Source organism: Manihot esculenta, chromosome 8, assembly GCF_001659605.2.
Source record: "Manihot esculenta cultivar AM560-2 chromosome 8, M.esculenta_v8, whole genome shotgun sequence".
Lineage (NCBI taxonomy): Eukaryota > Viridiplantae > Streptophyta > Magnoliopsida > Malpighiales > Euphorbiaceae > Manihot > Manihot esculenta.
Window position 1 is genome coordinate 18,146,525 of NC_035168.2, and position 22,878 is coordinate 18,169,402.

The 22,878-nt window shown below is 32.7% G+C and overlaps 1 protein-coding gene across 2 annotated transcripts; it reads right to left on the bottom strand.

Moving 5' to 3' along the window:
• Window positions 1–172: 172 nt before the first annotated feature.
• LOC110620808 (ras-related protein RABE1c) lies at window positions 173–21,154 on the bottom strand. 2 transcript variants are annotated; one of them, XM_021764697.2, is made up of 9 exons: window positions 20,908–21,137; window positions 20,669–20,751; window positions 19,830–19,902; window positions 19,642–19,742; window positions 1,456–1,521; window positions 1,097–1,194; window positions 929–991; window positions 740–832; window positions 173–450 (listed from the first exon to the last, which is right to left on the bottom strand). In XM_021764697.2, exons 2-9 carry the CDS (start codon window positions 20,739–20,741, stop codon window positions 367–369), a joined length of 651 nt encoding a protein of 216 aa, XP_021620389.1. In that variant the 5' UTR covers window positions 20,742–20,751; window positions 20,908–21,137; the 3' UTR covers window positions 173–366. The 2 variants fall into 2 exon arrangements, with proteins under 2 accessions (XP_021620389.1, XP_021620390.1); XM_021764698.2 differs by lacking the exon at window positions 1,456–1,521 and having other exon boundaries at window positions 20,908–21,154.
• Window positions 21,155–22,878: the final 1,724 nt, after the last annotated feature.

The window sequence follows — 22,878 nt, forward strand, 5'->3', positions numbered from 1 at the left end:
CTATATAGAAAATTTGGGAATGACAAGGTTTATCTTAATTCCACTTTTAACAAGACTTTTCTGATTTTTTTTTCGGGTTTCGTGTCTCATCACATTTTGGCCAACTCCAAACTACAAAAAGTGAAATCAAGCAGAAGATAAGAAGAATATCTTCCAGTCACCAACAATAAAGTGCGGGGAAATTACCTAAATATAATTTAATTTTCTCAAAATAGGAAGGATCTAGCATTCACACCCAAATGTTCAACAGTTGTAAAAAATAATGATAGGAATAACAAATACAAGCACCAATCACATGGTTGTAAGAAAATAGTTTCCATCAACATGCTTGGAGAATGCAGCCATGTGATCCCAACATGGCTTCTTTTAAGAACCACAGCAGGCTGATTTTTGAGCAGCTTGGTTGGGCCCTCCTGCCTGGTCCGGTTGGTTAATTTTGATTGTCTGTGGCTGCAAAAAACCCAACAGAGGCATATGTTTATAACAAAAGCAGGAGGGTAACAAACCCAAATATGGGTTTGGGCTAGTTAGCAGCATGAAATGTTGATTCAATAGAATGATCAATAATTCATATTTGTTATCACATATGAATGGAACTTTTTGAATTGCCAAGATTGTCTTCCTATCCGTGATCATTTGGATGAATATGAATGCAATTACCAGAAATGCTATGAAATTACAGCTTTAACTGTGGTGAATAAACACGACTCTCGAAGGATAAAATTCTAATAATTTGTACCTCAGCCTTTGAGTCTGTATCTGCAAGCCTTTGCTTGATATCCCTAGCTATTGAAAAAAACACCTCCTCCACATTTAAATTTGTCTTTGCACTCTATAAGAGAATTTCTTTGTCATATATTCACACACATATATACACAATCAACAAGATATCAAATTAATTTCAACATAAGCAATTAAATCAACATACAGTCTCAAAAAACTTGATGCCATATTCATCTGCAAGAGCCTGGCCCTTTGAGGTAGGAACAGCCTAACAATGAAGTTCCTCATCAATTTTATTTAATGAAAAAAAGAAAAAAAAAAAAAAAAAACACACACACATGGAGAGAGAGAGAGGGAGAAAGAGAGAACAGACCCTTTTGCTTTCATCCATGTCTGCCTTGTTACCCACAAGTATCTTGTTCACATTGTCAGAAGCATGCTGTTCAATGTTACGGATCCAATTCCTAATATCTAGATATAAAAATAAATAAATATATAAATGAACAAGTAAATTGAAGAAAATAATAAGGATGGAAACGATAACAAAATATGATAAAAGGTACTTCATCCTTGACATTCCATAAGTAAAATAACAGCATCACCAAAGATAAAGGTCCACAATTATATAGTTGTAGAAAACTATACAAATGATATGGAGACCCAATCAGCAAGAGTAACAAATAAAAGCATGGCAAGCTAAACTTCAAAAGATAGGAGTAAAGAAGTAGTTACTATTAAAAGATGATTCATCAGTGACGTCATACACAAGCAAAATACCCATAGCTCCACGGTAATACGCTGCAAAAGGTAACTGTACTTCAGCAAACTTCAGAACCAATTAAAAGCAACAAGGAGAAGTTTTAGAATATAAGAAAGAAAATAAATAATTTACACAGAAGGCCACCAAAAAATAAATAAGAAAATCTTAAGGCTAATCTAGAAGCTACCCAGCATTCAGTCCAAAGTCACCACGACAGATATTTCTGTATGCTTGAATTTAAAATGCTGCTACATCTGTTAGCAAAAGTCCAGAAAAGGGAACAGTGGGCTGTGGATCCAATTCACTGAAAGTTTATTACAGAAAGAGGCTGAGGAAGAAAGAAGAAGGTTCTTCCAAGGATTATTCTATAATGGACAGCTGAAATTAGTTAGAAGGAATCTGCTGCCAAATGATTGGGCGATGATTGCAAATGCTGTGAATGAATAAGAGAGGTCAAGTTTGTTTTTATCTTCTCTTCTATTCTGATTTGTAAATAGAGAAGAACATGTCAACCTCGGGAGGAGTTGTTAGCTGCTATGAAAATCGAACAGGAGCAATGCTTCTCTTCTTTCCAACAAGAACAGAATCAGAAATTTTCTCACCTGGAATCTTTAATCACTTCTTTTATTTGCGGTAAAGCTATGGTTGACGAAGGTACCGCTTCTTCTCATGCGACCTCTGCGGCCACGAATTCACTTCCACCAGTTGTGTCCCAACCAGTCCTTTTGGACGATACCTCAATGGCCATCAAAAAAATTGAGCTTCCTAACTTTGAAGGTATAGATCCAGTGGAATAGTTAGCAAGAGCATAACAGTATTTTGCATTGAATCACACACGAGAAGAGATGAAAGTGCAGCTCGCTTTAGTGTGTATGACAAGGTCAGCTTTTCATTGGCTGGGCTGGCTTCGCCAGGCTAATCCCAATCTTTTATGGTCTCAGTTTTCCAAAGACTTACTGCATCATTATGGTGGGGATATTAGAGCCAATCCATATGAAAGATTAGCTACAATTCATGAGGAAGCTTCAGTGGATGAATATATTGATGCTTTTATAGAATTATTGGCTCAAATAGAAAGATTAACTAGCAACAATCCCTAGGCTTCTTTTCTCAGCGCGCTCAGAGAGGAGATTCGGGTACGTATTCAATCTCATGACACCACTTCTCTGTCTCATACAATGAATCTCGCTCGAGAAATTGAGCTGGAGATTCACTTTCTTCGACCACCTTCTTCCTGGAATCAATCTTCTTCTAAGGACATAAAATGGTCCTCTGGATATGGGCTTCGTTCTGTGTGCAGTTTTCAACCCAAGTTCTCCACTCTCGTATCTAAAGCCCAGCTCCTTTCTCACGCAATTAAAAACCCTTTACTGCCTCCACCTCAGCCCCCTGATCGACCTCTTTTTCCTCCCCCCAAATCAACACCACCTACGACCTCCACTTCCACAAATCATGACCCTTCCTCCCCAACAGAAATAGACCCACCAGACAGTATTCTCATCAAAAAAATTTAGACCTCCAAGCAAAGGGGTTATGTTACAAATGCAAACAACATTTTCACTCGATGCATGAATGTCCTAATAAGACTCTCCGAGCTCTTATTGTCAGTGAAGATGAAGTACCCAACCTTTCTGATGATTCTGAATTTGAAAAGTCTGAATTAACGGCTTCAGTGGTAGAAATCTCGGATGAAGCCCATTTTTCCCAAATGGAACTACCATTCTATTCGGTTGGAGGGATTTCGTCCCCAAAGACAATGAAATTGGCGGGAACTATTCACAGAACGCCCATCACAGTCATGATGGACAGTGGGCCCAGTTATAATTTTATCTCTGGCGACTTAGTTTCGAAATTGCAGTTAAAGGTGAATAATACCCCTTTGTTTGATGTTAAATTAGGTGATGGTCACAAAGTCCAAACCATTGGCAGATGCAAGGATGTTCCTATCCACATTGGTGAGTTTCTCCTGAAAGTCTATTGCTATATCTTTTCTCTTCGTGGAGTTGATCTTATTTTTGGGTGGTTTGGTTGCAAACCTTGGGAGAGGTTAGGGCAAATTGGGGCACTATGCAAATGTCGTTCTATCACCAGAACAAACAGATCACTCTATCGGGTAATCTAGAAATGTTGCGAGCTCAAATTTTTGCTCCTCAAGTTCACAAGTTAACTGTAGTGGATTATTGTGTTCTGTTATGGGACTGTTTTGTTCTGGAAACTACTGAGCAAAGGGAGAATGAAATTTTTGCAGATCAGCAACAACAGATGGATGAGTTGCTTCAGTATCATACAAAATTGTTCAGGGAATCTTCGATATCACCTCCACATAAACCTGCAGACCATGTTATTCCCCTTCACCCAGGAACTTCGACGGTAAACGTCAAGCCATGTAGATACGAGTACCACCAGAAAGACGAAATTGAGAAATTGGTGGAAGATATGCTTGCTGCTGGAATAATTAGACCCGGTTCCAATCCTTTCTCAAGTTCAGTTTTATTGGTTCGCAAGAAAGACAGAAGTTTGAGATTTTGCTTGGACTATCAAGCTTTAAACAAAGCCACAATTCCAAAAAAGTATCTGATACCAATCATTACTGACTACATGGTGCAAAATATTTTTCTAAGTTAGACTTGAAGTCCGAATATCATCAAATTCAAGTTTCAGAACCAAACATTCCTAAAACGTCATTCCGTACCCACTCTGGCTATTATGAATTTGTAGTCATGCCTTTTGGATTGACTAACGCACAGCTACTTTTCAAGCTACAATGAATGAATTATTCAGGCCCTATCTGCGGCAATTCATTCTGGTATTCTTCGACGATATTTTGATTTATAGTCGAACTTAGAAAGATCAAATACATGTAGAGACATTTTTGCAATTGCTAGCACAACATCAGTTTTGAATTAATAAGAAGAAGAGCTCTTTCGGGAGAACCATGATAGAATATTTGGGGCATGTTGTCCCTGTTCAGGGTATCTCTATGGATACAGCAAAAGTTGCAAGTGTTCTTAATTGACCTCAACCTAAGTCAGTAAAAGCGGTGTACGCTTTTCTAGGGTTAACCGAAGACTATAGGCATTTTATCGAGAGATATGGGATGTTGGCCAAGCCTTTGACTCAACTTCTCAAGAAGGAAAATCAAACCAAGTTTGTTTGGACACAAGCAGCCCAGGATGCCCTCGTTAAGTTAAATCAAGTTTCTTCCTTGGTTTTAGCTACACCAAATTTTTCCATACCTTTTGTTCTTGAGTGTGATGCATCAGAGACAGGGATAGGAGCTGTGTTAATGCAAGAACAGCAACCTGTGACATACTTCAACCGAGCTTTATCAGCCAAAACCTTGTCTAAATTTGCTTATGAGCGAGAAATGATGGCCTTGGTGTTGGCTATACAGCATTGGCATCCTTATCTATTGGGAAATAAATTTTTGGTTCACACTGACCACCACAGTCTGAAACACTTAGTGGACAGCTCAACAATATTGGGGTGCCAAAATTTTGGATTATGACTTTGTAATTGCACACAAACTGGGCATCTCTAATTCAGCGGCAAACGCCTTATCAAGAAGGAAAGAGGACATGGAATTGCAGGGGATTAGTTTACCACAATGGATTGACTAGGGTCATATTCAAGCAAAGATTCATCAAGACATGAAACTTCAATCAATAATTCAAAGTTTGGCAAAGAATCTGCTTTCATATAAGCACTACTCCATCATTTAATGTTGCTTGTTTTACAAGGCAGGTTGATTATTTCTCCCACATCTGTTTGGATTCCTAAATTAATTAAAGAATTCCATTCCTTGCCAATTATCGGTCACTCAGGAGCTTTTAGAACCTACAAAAGGATTTCTTCTAATCTATATTGGCCAGGAATGATGAAACACATCCAGAACTTTATGGCAGAATGCTTGGTTTGTCAACAACAAAAGTATGAGGCTTCATCTCCAGCTGGATTACTTCAACCATTGCCAATTCCAAATCAGGTTTGGGAAGACATTTCCCTTGATTTTGTTACTGGATTACCTCGGTCCAATTTGTTTGATGCCATATTAGTAGTGGTGGATCGTTACACAAAGTATGCACATTTTCTGTCTCCGGCATCCTTACACAGCCAAATCTGTTGCTGAGTTATTTGCTAAAGAGATCATCAAGTTACATGGCATGCTGAAGTCTATAGTCAGTGATCGGAATCCCATTTTTCTAAGTCATTTCTTATCAGAGTTGTTTCGCCTTCAGGGGACACATTTGAAAATGAGTACAGCATATCATCCTGAACCGGATGGTCAAACAAAAATACTTAATAGAAGCTTGGAAACCTATCTTCGATGTTTCACATTCGAGCAGCCTTATCACTGGAGTAAATGGATCTCTTGGGCTGAATACTCGTACAACTCTAGCTTTCACTCAGCCACTGAAATGACTCCCTTCCAAGCAGTGTATGGAAGACCTCCTCCAACACCGCAACAGTTTTTACCTGGCGAGACTAAAACAAAAGCAGTAGCCCAAGAATCGGTCATTCAAGATGAATTATTGAGACAATTAACTTACAATCTGAAATGGGCTCAACAACAAATGGCAAGGTCAGCTAATAAACATAGAAGAGATGTTCAATACGAGGTGGGAGATTCTGTTTTTCTGAAATTTAGGCCACACCACCAGACCACTCTCAAGAAAGTAATCAATCCAAAGCTCTCTCCCTGCTATTTCAGTCCTTTCCACATACTGCAAAAAGTTAGAAGTGTAGCGTATAAACTACAACTCCCTACTTCTGCAAAAATACACCCAGTATTCCATGTTTCACAACTCAAAAAAGTAGTGGGCAAGCATCCGGTTCTATCCACAAGAAATGGCCATAGAAGATGAGTTAATTAAACCGGAGGAGATTCTGAAAATTCAGGAAGTATTCATTGAGGGGACTAGGATAACACAAGTTATGATCAAGTGGAAGGGACAAACAGTAGATGAAGCCACCTGAATGAATCATTATGACCTTGTCAATCAATTTCCAAACTTCGGCCTTGAGGACAAGGCTGGTCTCTTAAGGGATAGTATTGTTAGCAAAAGCCCAGAAAAGGGAACAGTGGGCCGTGGATCCAATTCACTGAAATTTTATTATAAAAAGAGGCTGAGGAAGAAAGAGGAAGGTTCTTCCAAGGATTATTCCAGAATGGACAGCTGGAATTAGTTAGACGAAGGAATCTGCTACCAAATGATTAGGCGATGATCGCAAATGCTGTGGACAAATCAGAGGAGAGGACAAGTTTGTTTTTATCTTTTCTTCTATTCTGATTTGTAATACAGCTTCCTTGCTATGGGCTAGTAACGGTTGTTATTAGCAATCATTCTGTACTCTTGTTTTCTGAGGAATGGCTATGAATCACCTCTGAGTTTTCTCCTTTCTCTTCCTTTCCCTTCTATTCTATATTTCAGGTTCTTCACTCTATTAACATTTGTGTGTGTATATGAGTCAATAATCAAAGCAAGCATCCACATAAAGGAGACAACATCCAACTACCTAAAAAAAACACCACCAAACCATCATCTTGAAAGTTGAATGAAGCATTCTCTCTTATTCATTTAGTCAGGACTATTCACCAGTTGATTGAACTCCCAAGTAACCTAGTTGATTAGACCAACAACAAAAAGATTGAAAGATAAATTTTGGAATCTAACCAATCATGCTTATCAGCTCCATCAATAATTTCTTTTTAAACTCATCCCTCGAATTTATTTCCAAGTTAAAACAGAGTAACAAACTAATTTCTTCATGCTTCAATTGTTGACATAAGACTCCAACAAAGTCGGTCTGAAACTAAGAAGCTAGGAAGTATGCATATGGCAAACTTGCAGGTATCCTTTCATCAACTCTATAATGAATATGAAGATGTGCTCTATAAAGCTGCATTTCAAGGGAGAAAAAAAATATATAATCTCAATATTGAATACAATAGGGATATGGTTGGACAATGTGCCACCACCCCTCCATATCCTTCAAGGTGAAAGCCACCTCTGCTGGAATATCTCAACTCTATTGGTGGAAATCAGGAGATTAAAGATCAGCATTGCTTGAACAAGTGAGGGCTGCAAATGAGCTGAGCCTAATATCACTATGTATGAATTCAGATAAAGCCTAAATGAGGTAAAATCATAAATATAGACAAATTTAGCTGCATAGAAAACTTGAGTTAAAATCATGTCTTTCTTAACTAACTTTTATGTTGTAACTGTTCACGATTCTTCAAAAAATCATTTTATAAATGCAAACTTTAATATGCTTGACCATCCTTTGCTCTTTTAATATTAGCAACATATAGCAAAATGTGCAACTTTTACAAACTACACTTGGTATATAAAGATAATAATCTTTATTTATAGGATTAAGAACTTTAATAAAAATCATGAATAAATAACTATAAAACTAATATTCAAAATCAAATCATTAATGAGTTTACAACACTGAGCTGGCTCACAGGCCTCAATGAGTATTAGAAGTGTTCCGAAGTACACTAGACTTCAATTCAGTAACCTTAAAGGATTAACTGAAGGAAGCCATTAATAAGTCAAGTTCAAAGTTGATCCTAGGCTCATTTGTAGCTTTAGAAATGTAGTATGTGGCATGGTACAGTAATTTTTGCCTCATTGTAAACTTTCATACAACCAATCCTCCTGTTTCATCAATTAACTATCCTAATACTTTTATCTTTTTTACCAACACAATTGTCAAACTTCACAAACCATAAATGGGATAAAATTAAGCAAACAAGGACTAAAGGAGATACCAAATAGATGTTTAGAGTCAGTTCTACACAGTTAAGTTTGACATGTGAAATGGTGAAGGACGATGGAGAGAGAGATACAACAACTAAGCCTTAATCCCAAACTAGCTAGGGTCATCTATATGGTTCCTTCATTTCCATTCAGCTCTGTTAGACATTGATTGAGATGTAAACAAATTGAGCTGAGCCACACGCTCTAACTAGCTTAGTCTTGACTCACCAAAACATTGCAGGCTCAAGATGGATGCTGATTTTAATGTTAAAGCTCGAGCTCAACTCATTGCAAGCTCGTTCTTAGCTCGTCTTTTGTGGTCCGGTGGCACGTGGGCTAAGTCCTTTTTAATTGTTGGGTTTGAATCCCAAGCAATGTAATTTAGCTTTTTAGGTTTTACTTCTTTTTAACTTTTCCTTTAGTTTTACTTCTTTTTTAATTTTTCCTTTTTATTTCTCTTTATTGCATTTTTTTTTCATTTTTTTTATTTTTATGTTATTTTAATTCTTTGTTTACTGCATATTTACAGGTTATTTAATTGATATTTTAAAGCAAGCTAGCATTATTTACCATTTTACTATTTCCTTTCCTTTTTCATTTTTCCTATTTCTTTTTTCTCTCTCTTTCCTTTTTTAATTTTTATGTTATTTTAATTCCTTGTTTACTGCATATCTACAAATTATTTAATTGAGATTCTATATTTCATTTTTCTGAAAAATATTTAATTTAAAATTTATTATATGATATAAATATATTAATTATTTTAATTATTTAAAATACTTTTAAATTTTAACGTTTATTATTATATATATGAATATGTTTTTTTGTGTGAAGTTTCAGACTATAATTAAATTTTTGATTCAAACTTTATATGTACATATGATTAAACTATTTTCTTAAAGGGGGTTTCTATTGTTACTTGATGTAAAATAAAGTAAAATTACTTTGTTACAGAAATAAATTGAACTTTACATGAATTATATCTTTTATATTATAAATTTACATAAAGTGGTAGTTATATTTCTAAAGTAATCATTTTATGGAAATTATGTTAAATTAAAAAAAAAAAAGGTGATTTCTCAAATATATAAATATATTTGTATAAATTAATATAATAAAATTATATCAAACTAATAACTCAATTATTAATTAAAAATAACATTTTATTCTATTATTAAAAGAATACGTTGTTATCTTCATATTCTAAAGTGTTATTTTTAATATATATTATTTTTACAAATTTATAAAATGAAAATATAAATGTTAGATTTTAATTTTTAAAAAAATTTACAAAAAATATTATGTTTATATATTATTATTATTATTTCATTACTATAATATATTTTCTGTAATATGATTGATTAGGAAAATTAGATTCACTTTACAAAACATTTAAAGTAAAATAATAAACTTGTCATAAAATTTGATGGTTTTTGTAATAAAGTATTGCTTTGTTTTGAACAAAGTGACTATAGAAGTCACCTTTCCTAGAATTACACTTTATAATACAAATATATATGTGTGGATTTTACATGTTTAATTTTAAAAAAAAAAATCTATTAATATATGAACAACTTAATTTTCATGGAATAAGTGAAGAATATAAGTAGAAAAAACATTTATGAAGCACATATCTAAGTTAGAAGGTGTACAAGGAGAGGGATAGCCTAGTAGTAAACTTGAACCTTTTAAAGGTCCAAGATTTAGAGAGAATGATATTCTTAAAGGATGAGAGAGAAATAGAGACAGAAGGAGAGGGAGAGGTGGGAAGAGAGAGAGGGGGGAAGAGAGAGAGAGGGGTTTGAATCGTAATCCATATAGTATTTGGTTTACTTCCATTCTATAAAATTTTATGGTATTCAATTGAATTCTAGATAAAAACCGTTTAAAATGAATTCCATTGTTTGTATGGACAACTTAAAATACAGAATTCAATTGAATTCTACATCATTTAGGTTTGATATAATTTTATAACTGAAATTAATTTGCTTTCATTTCCTAAAGAAATGAATTAAGATTATAATTTTCTACTTAATCATAAACAATTGTTTATTTAATAAATTTACAACATTAACAAACATATATACCAATTACAATATATTAATATATTAATAAATTAATAAATGCAACATAAATTTGTCTCATAATAGACGAGGTCTATATAACAAAAATAAAGTGTCATTACTAAGAGCAAAATAAGGATTAATAGTAAATACATACAAAGTTATTTTTATGGTTTTTAATATAAGAATATGAATGATTTACAAAAAAATTATTTAATTGTTCATTTAGTCTAAAAAATATTATGTAATTTTGTAGAATTTATTTCAAAAATCCATCAAATTTATTAGGAATTAATTTTAGTTATAATCAATTCAATAGAATTAAATTCTTCGAAGTGATTATTCAAACCAAACACATGATACATGGATTCAATTGAATTCCACCAAATTTTGAGAATGGGAATTGCACCAAACATAATGTAAAAGTTTGGAATTCAAAGAAAAAAAAGAGAGAAGGGGAAGAGAAGGGACAAAGAAAGAGAAAAGTTAATGAACAATTTAATGTTAAAATTGAAACTTAAACTTTAAAGTTCAAAATTTAGAGAGAGAGATATCGATTTAAATTTCAAATCCCATTAACACTTAAACTACATAAGTTTAATTTATTACACAATTCAATATGAATAAATGGTTTAAAATAAATTTTATGGTTAAATTTTTTATTCAAATTTATATTTATAAAATGATTTAAATAATATATATTGAAAATGGAGAGAGTATTATTTTCAAACATTTTAAATTTATTTCCTATAGAAAAATTAATTTCATATTTAAATTACAAGCACTTATTTCTTATAATACAAATATTATATTATACATTGTTACATTATTTTATATTAAGAGCATATTTATTATTTTTAAAAAAAAATTATCATATAAAATTAACTTGATTTTTACTAAAACAAATTAAATTTAAATTACAAATAACTATATTTTATAAATACATTTCATGTATTTATCATATTATAGTTTTAAACTATATTATATTTAAAAAACATATATAACTTAAATATTTTTACAACTTCATAAAACAAAATAACTAATATAAATATTTTTACTTGATTAAATGATTTTACGAGCGAGGAAGCTCATGAGCATGTTTAACCTGCTTATAAATGAACCTATTAACAAGCCTGCTAACAAGCTAATATACGACCATACTATCGAACTTAATCAAGAGTCAGCTTATCGAGCCCGCTCAGAAGCCTGCTTTAACAAACTGAATATTCCTGATCTTGATCTCAACTTATTTATTAAAGAAGCCTAAAAATTAGAATCAAGCTCAACTCATCTAGAAAACAAATTTAATTGATTAAGCTTTCATCAATTGAGCCCCAAAAAGCTAACAAATAGTTTAGTTTTTTTACACCCTTAGTGAGACCTCATGGAGACAGAGAAAAATGGTGCAAACAAGCAAGTACTGGCATCTTCTAGTCCCTATATTCCCCTTTGGTATCTAATTTCTTTCTATAGTCATATTTATCGATGATGATAATAAAGTTCTTAGGATGTCTTCTTGAACATACTTAGGGTTGTGCAGTTTTTTATTTTAATCGAAAAACCGAACCAAATAGAACCCAACCAAACCAGCCAATTTTTGTTATTTGGTCTATTCGGTTTGGTTCAGTTATTAATTTCAAAAAATATTGATTTTCGATTTGATTCGGTTAATTTAGTGAAAAGCTGAGCTAACCAAACTGACCAAACCAGTAAAATAAATTTTACAAGAAGAAGAAGGATCTTATGTGGTACTGACTGACCTATAAAAAGGCATAAGATAGGGTATTGTGGAAGAGCGATGGAGAAGAAAGGAGTCCAATTTAAATATATAAATGTCATAAGAATATACAAGGGGGTAATCAAAACTCACAAGTATAAGAACAATGAGCAGGAATATGGACGAGTTCCCATAATAGTTTGATTGGATGGAATTTTGCACCAAAACATAATCAATTGAAGAATTTAGGTTCTGTTGTCCAAAATAATAATAGAGTAATAGATGAGGATGTAACTTATAAAACCAAAATAGGATGAATGAAATGGATGTGCATGATATACCAATAGGGGAAGCTAACACAAGATTCTTAGATTAAAAATTATTCTCTTTTTTGAAATTATCTAAGAACCTAATAAAAATATTTAACCAAGCTAAAGTTCCTGGTATTCTCTACAATCACAATACTGATTGTGCTCTTTTAAAAACTAATACTTCTCGCCTATTAGTAAGATTGATTAAAAGTAGTTTTTGTACCGTATCACAAATAACACTAGACAAACACATAGAAATCTTACAGGTTTGTTTGAATCGTCTAGATATAGTTTCCAGCCAGTTAGCTTGATTTTAGAGATTCTGATGTCCACTGATGAGTAATCAAATTTCCCGTAAGGTTCTCCAAGTAAATTATTAACTAGATTATATTTTTGTTCAACTAACTACTACTCAAAATCTGTTGAATCTCACATCGGTTGTGGAAAGGGGTAATGTGCAAGATGGGCCATAGGCACTCCTCCCCCTTGAGCTAGCTTTTGGGGTGAGTTAGACCTGGCCAAAATTGATTTTAGAGATTGTGATGTCCGCTGATGAGTAATCAAATTTCCCGTAAGGTTCTCCAAGTAATTCTTAACTAGATTATTTACTTGTTCAACTAACTACTCAAAATCTGTTGAATCTCACATCAGTTGTGGAAAGGGGTAATGTGCCATTTATATTGGTCATAGGCACTCCTCACCCTTGAGATAGCTTTTAGGGTGAGTTAGACCTAGCTCAGAGTTATCTAAATTATTTTCTTGTTTAACTACTACTCAAAATCAATTTAGAGTTATCTAACTGAGAACAACCTTTATTTACTACTCTTTTGAATTGCAATCGAACCAGAAACTTGGAAATTCTATTGATAATAGAGTTTGTACCAACATACACTCCTCAGGAGAATATTACAAGCACTCCCAAATACTTAGGAATTGCAAACACTTAGGGAATGCAAGCACTCTGAAAATAAAAACACACTTAAAAAGAATTTGTCACTCTCTTGTAATATATAAACTATTTATATAGGAGGTAAGAATCTTTCTACCATCAAGAGAATCTTTTCGTACCCTTCACAATTCATAAAGGTTTTGATTGTCACATCTTAGTCTTTTTCTAAATCATTGTCTTTTGCCAAGTCAAAGTGCAATTTTGAGCATTTTGGTTTTGCTTTTAAGTTCACAGATTCCTCCATATTTCCAGGTGTAGTAAATAATTAATTTTCAATCCTTCTTTTAGCACGAACCGTAAAAAATCTTTGAGAAATTTGGATAGATTAATAGAAGATTGAGCAATGCTGAATAAATTTGACTTTTTAAGCATACAACTTAATCCTTTATTGTTATAGACCAATTGAGTTTTAAAGAATTCATATTTATCCCATCATTTTATCATGATTTTCCTTGTTAGCCAGATACTCATTCTATTGATAATTCATTGAATTTGCAGAAAGATTAATAGGAAATTAAGCAATACTGGATGAATTCTAGCCTTTCACCTCTTTTTGCAGAAAAAGTTAGGCATCAGATAAGGCAAAACACGAAGGTATAAGCCCCTATGATCCATACACCTATAGAGAACTGGCATCTGAAGTCGTCTCTAGAACAATGAATTTTTTGCAAATGCAAAAAGAGAGTGTTAATGGAAAAAAATTACTAGGAAAATGTTTGGAAAGAAATAGAATTTCAACCGATAAATTCCCTTATAAAAGGAAATTTCAGGGGGAAAGGAGGAAGAAGTATTATATACCTAATAGGTCTAAGAAAACTAAAAAATCAAGCCCCTCTAATTCTGAAGGGGAAACTAAAAGGAAAAGAGGCCCTAAAAGTGGCAAACAAAGAAAACTATAGTATGTTATACGTGTGAAAAGGTAGGAAATTACACTAATTCGAATTGTCCTCTAATAGACAATATAGAAGATCCAGAAAAGAAAAGGAGTAAATTAGAGACCTATATTAAAATATAGATAGGGAAAAGTCCGAGACATCTAATTCTAAGAGTCCTCTAGAAAAACTCCTTTATGATTTGAAGGTGATATCAGATAGAGTTAAAAATATAAAGAAGGTTAGAGAGCCCACTATGCGAGACTTAATGGCGGAATTAAATTTAGTAAAAGTTGAACTACAAGAGTTAAAAGAAAGAGTAGTAATTTTCGAACTACTCCACAAGGAACAAAATCAACTTGACTTTAAAAGGCCTGAAAAAGATCTCTCCAATGGAGAAGAAATTAATAGTATCAATAATCTTCATTATGTCAATCTAGTGGATCGAGTAATAACTTATAAATGGCATACTAAAATAATAGTAGTTGTCCACAAAGAATATTTATTTAATACAATCTCGTGTAGATTTGAATTGCATAAAGGAAGGGTTGGTGCCATCAAGATATTTTTCCAAGAATATGGAAAAGCTACACATTGCAGATAGAAGCAAGATGGTGGTAAAATATAAGCGAAACAATATTGCTATTTGCAATAAAGATATTTGCTTTGAAAACCCTTTTTTGATGGTGAAAGGATTATCTCATCCTGTTATTCTAGGACCTTCCTTGCATATGTCATATCTGATTAAAAGTTTATAGGAAAAAGGAATAAGCACTGAAATAGAAGAATGGGTTACTTTTCACATCGTATCTCAACAAGGGTAAAAGAGATAAATATGCTCAAAAGCCAAATCGAAAATAAAAACAAGTTTATTAACTCCTTAAAACAGGAAGTGTCTTTTAAGGTCATAGAAGAAAAAATTAATGACAGAAAGATTCAACAAATAATCAAGATAATTCAGGAGATGCTTAATTGCATTTGTGTTGAAAGTCCCAATGCTTTCTAGGAGAGAAAAAGAATGTGGTTATTTTACCATATGACTTGACTTTAATGAAAAGATAATTCCTACAAAAGTCAAACTGATAGCAATGGGGCACCAAGACACTTAGAAATATATAACAAGGAAGGTGCAAATCTAGAAAAACGTAGAAAACGTTGCAAAATTAGAAAGGGGAGTACTTAGATCAGTAATTAATTATAAGTCTTTAAATAAGGCATTAAGATAGAATTAGATATCCTTTGCCTAATAAAAGAAATCTATTAATTAGACTCTATGAGGCAACCATCTTTCCAAAATTTGATATGAAATTCGGATATTGGCAAATCCAGATTGCAAAAGAAGATAAATAGAAAACAACATTTACAGTTCCATTCGGATATTATGAATAGAATATAATGCCTTTCGAGCTAAAAAGTGCCTCAACAAAATTTCAAAAAATCATGAATGATATCTTTAATGCTGATTCAGTATTTACTATAGCCTATATAGACAATGTCTTAGTACTTTCTAAGATAATAAATCAACATTTTAAGCATTTAAAGATGTTCATTAAAATTATTAAAAGCAATGGATTAGTGGTCTCTACACAGAAGATAAAACTCTTCCAAATAAAAATTAGGTTTTAGGGTCACAATATAGAAAAAGGGACAATTATTCTGATTGATAGAATAAGAGAATTTGCTGACAAATTTCATGATGAGATAAGAGATAAAATTTAGTTGCAAAGATTTTTAGGAAGTTTTAATTATGTATTAGACTTCTATAAAAGTCTAACTCACGATGCAAAACCTTTATTTCAAAAGTTAAAGAAAAACCCTCTAGAGTGGACTCTAACTCACGATGCAAAACCTTTATTTCAAAAGTTAAAGAAAAACCCTCTAGAGTGGACTAAGGAATATATGCTAGCAATGAGGAAGATTAAAGACACAGAAAAATCTTCCTTGTCTTCCTATACCTCACTCTAAAACCTTTAAAATTGTAGAAATTAATGAATTAAAAAAGAGTTATGGAGGAATCCTTAAGCAAATGATCAATAATAAAGAGTCATTAGAAAGGTTTACTAGTGGCGTGTAGACAGGTCCTAGGGTTAATTATTCTACAATAAAAAAAAGAAATATTATCAATAGTCCTATACGTTCAAGAATTTGAATCAGATTTGTGAAACTAGAAAGTCCTTATAAGGATAAACTCTAAAAATGCAAAAGAAATACTCTTAAAATATTGCATCAAACAGATTATCGCTAGATGAAAAGCCATCTTATATGTATTTGATTTTGATATTAAATTCATTAAAAGGAAACTAACTCATTGTCTAATTTCTTAACTCGAAAATTTCTTACAGGAAATGAGTTCAAAAGCTCCTACAACTCCATCAAAGAGGCTGCACGAGATCTCTCCGCAGTGTGGACAAACTAAGAGAAGATGCTTATAAGATAAGCATCAAAGCTACAAATTATAACAAGGTAAATTACCCATATATACCCTTTTTTTTTCTCTCAACTACTATTGACAGAAAAAGTTAAAGCACCACTCTGTAAGTCCCTATCTGCCAAAGGTTTTTTATTATTATCAGGCTATCCTAGCAAAAACAGAACCAGTGATTTTTTCTCTCATTGAAAGATCAGCGCATGAATGGACTTTTAGCAAAACTAAAAGAGTGATATCTCATGATGAATGCGGAGATTCTCTTTTTAACAAAGAGAATTAAGCTACGGAAAGCCTAGAGATTATAAAAAATTTTGATTATATCTAAGCACGGACAAGAACCCTCTTATATGAGAATAGACAATGAAAATTCAACTAGTTCATGCAGTTTTAACAGGATAAAGAAGTTGGGAATTTTTCCCTTGGTTCCATGATTGATTTTTTAATGGGGATTATTTCCTATCACTTTAAGTAATAAGGTAAGATCAACTCATGAACAATTTGTTGAAACGAACAGGACCTTAAAGTATCCTATTGTTCACAATCCTTTGGATAGTTAGGTAGGACTATAAAATTGCAACTAAAAAACAGAAAAAGTTTAATGGATTCTCAATGGAATGAGTATCCAAAATGGTGGAATAAATATGAATTCTTTGAAGCTCCATCAGTCTATATCAGTAAAGGACTAATTTACATGACTAAAAAACCAAATTCATCTAGTACTGCTCAATCTCTTACTAATCTATCTAAATTTTTCAAGGATTTATTAGAGTCCGTGCCAAAAGAAGAATTTAGAGAACAGTTATTTACTGCACTAAGAGATATGAACGAATCTATCAGCTCAAAAGCAAAAGTAGAATGATCAAAATCATGCTTTAACAAAGCAAAAGACAGTAATTCAGAAGACGACGACAAGATGTCAAAACAATTATTCGTAAACAGCTAAGACCCTTATGAATTGTGAAGGGTACAAACAGATTCCCCAAGCACTCCATTGATTGAGTGGTCTCCAAAAAGTGACATAAGCAATGACTGTAGAAAGATTCATACCTCTTATATAAATAGTTTATGTATTGCAAGAGAGTGACAATTTTTTTAAGTATGTTTATATCCTCAGGGTGCTCGTATTCCCTGCATGTTTACAATTCTTAAGTATTTGTGAGTGCTCTAACATTCTCCTGAGAGTGTATACTTATACAAACTCTATCAATAAAATTTCCAAACTTTCAATTCGAAAGTGCAGTAAATAAAGTTTGCTTTTAGTAAGATAAATTAATTGAAGAAGCTCGACAACTCCAAATTAATCTTGAGTTGCACTTAGTTGAATAAGAAAATAATCGAGTTAAGGATCTACAAAGAACCTTCTGGGTAGAGAAATTTGATTACTCGATACACTATTCCAAACCACCATCAGCACACATCTCAATGTCTAAAATCAAACCAACTAGTTGAAAACTACACCCAGACCATCAAGGCGAAACTGTAAGATTTATGTGTTTATGTCTAGTTTTATTCGTGATACTATATAAAAACTACTTTTAATCGATCTTACTATTAGGCAAAAAGTATTAGTTTTTAAAAGAGAATTAATAAGTAAAGGGTCTAAATGCAAAATAATTATTTTTAATATTTAAAATTATATGAAATAATATTTTTTTAAAAAAATTAATATCTTATCAAGTTGGGACTTATTTGGAATCAAATGCAAAGTTAAGGGTTAATTGGCAAAAAAGATCGAATTGGGCGATGTAAACTTTGATAGAAGTTGGGGAGCTTGTTTAGACTTTTTTCCCAAAAAGAAAAAAAGAAACCCCATCCTATTGAAGTATGAGTTGGGACCGATTCAACTGAGTTCTATCATTTCTGGGTTTCAGGGGTAACCTGGAGCAATCATATTCCTAGGTTTTCCAATAGAACTGGCTGGGACAGTGCAGGTCTAAAAACAATGATCAAAATAACCGTTAGATATCACTGGGAAATTGATTTCAAATAAAGCTAAATGGCGAAATGATCCATATAGCTAACAATTCTAGGATTATGGCTTAGTTGTAGTAGTTGTTGTTGACTTCTTGTTGCTACTGCCCTTCAAGTATATGCATTAAAAAAAAAAAGATAAATACATGTACACATGCATTCGCAAAGGTCAATTCTTTTGCATAAATCTACCATATGGCATCATCAATTTTTCATCTGCTAGAAAATGCATGAAGGACAAATTGACGATACAAAGAGATGATTGATTAAGAATTTAAGATAGTTTAGCCATGTCCAACGGACATTAAAATGCTCAAATATAGATGGGATAAGTTTATTCTAGAATGAGCGTAAAGAGAAAGGAAAATAACTAAAATTACAAGGACGGAAATGTATTAAAAGATTTACAATTTTTGGATATCAATGCGAAATTGGTTTTAAACAAATTTGAATGGCAAATATACATATAGCTGAGCTAACTAGTTTAAAATCAAGTTTTAGCAGTAGTTGCTATTGTTGAAATTCATTGCATCAGGGGCCAAAAGAAAAAGGATAGATGTAATTTAAAAAGTTCAACTCATTAGCATAACTCTACCCTATGATATCATCAACTTTTAAAAAATATATGTCCACATATAACCATATTTTATCATCCATGTATGCCACATTTATATCCATACTTGCTAAAGAAGTCAACATAACAATTCAAGGAAAAAATGATAAGGGATTAGGGAAATTATTTAAGAAAAGAGTTCTTTTATTTAGATATTAAATCAAGTCAAAATGTGGCTCTTTAAATCATATAAGCCTAGCATAGGAAAGAAGCTCACATGTTTACAACTAATGACAACTAAGAAAATATGATATCTTGTAGTGTTGCCTAAAATGTTAAGATACAAGCAAATGATGCATCAAAAAGTGTTCCCTCCTTTTTCTTTCTTTCTTTTTTTTTTTTTTTTGGGGTATAATAAAGAAGAAAGCAGGTATCCATATTGTAAAAGTAGCACCATAAATCAATTATTACATTTTAAAGGCATTTAATAAAAAATAAAAAAGGAGTTAAGCCCCGAGACCTACCGGTTGTAATTGTTCGAAAACGCTCTTGACCAGCAGTATCCCAAATTTGTAGTTTGATCCGTTTTCCATCAAGCTCAATTGTTCTTATCTTAAAATCAATGCTGTAAACAGGAAATTTGGCCACTAAAAATTTCCAAGAGTAAACAAAAAGTAACCCCCTAATATATCCAAGTTCAGAAAACACCCACCCAATGGTTGTAATGAAGCTAGTTGTAAAGGAACCATCTGAGAAACGCAAAAGAAGGCAACTCTTACCCACACCTGCCAAGGTACATATCAAAAGAAAAAGAGAGAGGGAAAAAAGAAAAGAAAAAGAGAGAATGAAATGTTATGGTCCTGAGTTAATACATAAAATGGTGTCAATACAAACATAAACATTTAAAAGTAAAATAAAACAAAAGAAAGGAGTTTTAATTCATCTAAGATATAACATTCAAACAACAGGGCAAGCTCATGTGGTGCCATATGCATCCTCTTGGCATTGAAAAACCCGACATGGTTGATTCCATTCCAGCAGCCACTTCATCCAACCCATGTAATTTGATAAATTTAATAATTAATCAAGGACCAAAAGGGAGAATTATCATCACGAAATCAAATGCACCAGCTTACACTAAGGATCCTACCCAATTCACTTTAGTTTTGACTAAGAGGTGCAAACATGCGTGTATAGTTGTTAGCCAATAGGTATTGCACTATATAAAGTCGCATACATAAGGGGAAAAAAAAGGAGCATTAATATGCTGCTCCTTTTTTTTTTTTGGTATTAAAAGTTGGGATTAAATTTAGGTTCATTATTGAACTAAGAATCGAGTCAAAGTAAGTTTAAAACATGCATTACACAATCAATCGTTTGAAATGCTGGCTAGGATGCAGACCATATGCTTGGAAGCATATTCTCATTCCCCTGTACATGATTGACCAAACCTCAAATTGAAAAGGAAAAAGAAAAAACAGGAGATCACATTTTAATTCAAATAGATTGAAACAACTCCCAGTACCAGAGGGTAGAAACATAAAATCATACCGCTATCGCCGATCAAGAGAAGCTTTATAAGGTAATCGTAATCGGCACGAGCTCTTGCAGGTGGAGCAGCCATCGATGAATTACTATCACAAAGCCCAATCAGAAGAAAAAAGAATAGAGAAAACAAATTAAACCCTAGGGAGAAAATGCATCAGCCAACATGAATTAGCATGAACGACGAAGAACAGTGAAAATTGAGGGAAAATATGTAAAATGCAAATTAATCGAAGAAGAAGTACCAGATCGGGAAGAAGAGACTGAGATCTAATAAGAGGAGATTAGTACTGGAGGAGGAAAGTGTCTTCTGGTTGTAGCACGTCAGCACCGGTCGGCCGTTGAAAAATTTTTTAAAGAGAGAGAGAGAACAGAAGAGAGTAACTTTTAAGAGAGAAACATGGATGCAACTTTTAACTACAGCATTCACCTGATGGCCGTTCGATTACAAATTATTTTAGATCTCTGTGATATCCGACGCTTGATATTGAACATGATAATGCCGAGGTACTACCGAATACGATTTCTGTTATTTTTTTAGTTAAATAAACGACCGTTTATTTGCAAAGGAATTGAGACGACCAGGTAATTTACATTTTAGCTTTGAACTGAACAAAAGTTCAAAAGTATTTGTTTAGTCTTTTTGTTTAGAGCCAAGTAGGCAGAGAAAGCAGATAAGGTCATTTACGTTGTCTTTGTTTTTTCTTATGCCCATCGAAAAAACATCTTTGACATCGGCTCATCTTTTTGGTTGGCCCTAATATAATTTTTTGATGTATTTACGAGAAATATTAAATCTGTATTTGACTTTTACAGTGAAATTTTTTTCGAATTAGATTGTTTTCACTATTTGAGTATGGTATTTGGTTGTCGCTGTCATTTGGATAGTTTAGCTATTGACATTAGCACATTTTTTTCATTGGTAATAGTATAATTTTTTGATGTACTTATGGAAAATATTGAATCTGTATTTAACTTTTGTAATGGAGTTTTTTCGATCTAGATTGTTAGTATGGTATTTGACCATCGTTGTCGCTGTCATTTGGATGGTTTGGCTATGGTGACTTGCTTATGAAACGGTGGATTTGGTGTCGAAGCGAGCGACTCTCAATAGTAGCTCTATGCCTATTTAAGCTTGGAATAGCATGGGTCAGCTTGTCGATAGTCTGCTGATTCGATAGTTGGACTCATTATTTTGGTTGGCCTCTGGCTGTCTGGATTGTTCGTGAAAGTCTAATAGTTCGTTTGTTGATTTGGAGCAATCTTTTCGGCGACTTTGCTTAGTAGTTTATCTTTTCGGCGACTTTGCTTAGTAGTTTCTTTAGTCTCGGCAATGGTGGAGGTGAACAATCAATGCTCTTCTTTCTCAAAGATTTTTGGTGGGTTGGCGAGGTTTCTGGGCTTTTGGATTTGACTTGGACTTAATTCTCTTTGTTAGTATATTTATCTTTTTTTCTCTCTAATGGTCTTTCTTATTTCTGTTACCATTTTAGAGTTTTAATGTAAAAGATATTTGTATGGTAAAAAAATAAAAATTTAAAAATAAAAATAAAAAGTTTAAAAATCAAACTGCTTTTTTATTAAATCAAATAAAAAATAATAAACAAATCGAATCAAACTAAATTGAAATATTTCAGTTTCATTAATCACTTTGATTGTAAATTATATCACTATTTGTTCTCAATAAGATAAAACTCAGTTGAAAACATCAAAGTTTTGGGTTATGTGATTAACAACAATAAGAGCAAGAAAAGATTTTAAGAGGGAAAGACATAAAAGTAATTGTAACGTCCTCTTATCATCTATTCTCAACAATCAATTAATAATTAATTAATTAATTAATTAATGAACTAATAAGAACAGAACAAATAACCGTAAATTGTAAATTACTTTACCTATCCAATAAATTACATGACTTATTATACATTGAATTTGCACTACATGCCTTGATGCATTGAGAGCCGTGTATCTCCTTTCCAAGCAGTGTAACTGTTGAAGCCTTCCGAATGTGATGCCCCGTATAATTAGGATTCGGATCGTGTTCTCTTCCATTTATCTTGCGCCTCTTGTTCTTTTTAATTTTTTGCTTCGTATTTTCTCCTTAGCTTGCCTCTTATTTCATAATGCTTCTTTTGGAATGCCTTGTTTTTACAGAAACACTTTTCTATGTTTTGGAATAACATGATTTGCACCTTTTGAAACTTGCTAAGATTTTC

What these genes read in the sequence shown, in the direction of transcription:
- LOC110620808 (XM_021764697.2), bottom strand. Translation starts at nt 20,741, where the DNA reads ATGGCTGCTCCACCTGCAAGAGCTCGTGCCGATTACGATTACCTTATA. An exon ending in TCTCTTGATCGGCGATAGCG is followed by an intron (nt 19,903 to 20,668) that starts GTATGATTTTAT and finishes GTACCTTGGCAG; the next exon opens with GTGTGGGTAAGAGTTGCCTT. An exon ending in TTTTCGAACAATTACAACCG is followed by an intron (nt 1,522 to 19,641) that starts GTAGGTCTCGGG and finishes TACCTTTTGCAG; the next exon opens with CGTATTACCGTGGAGCTATG.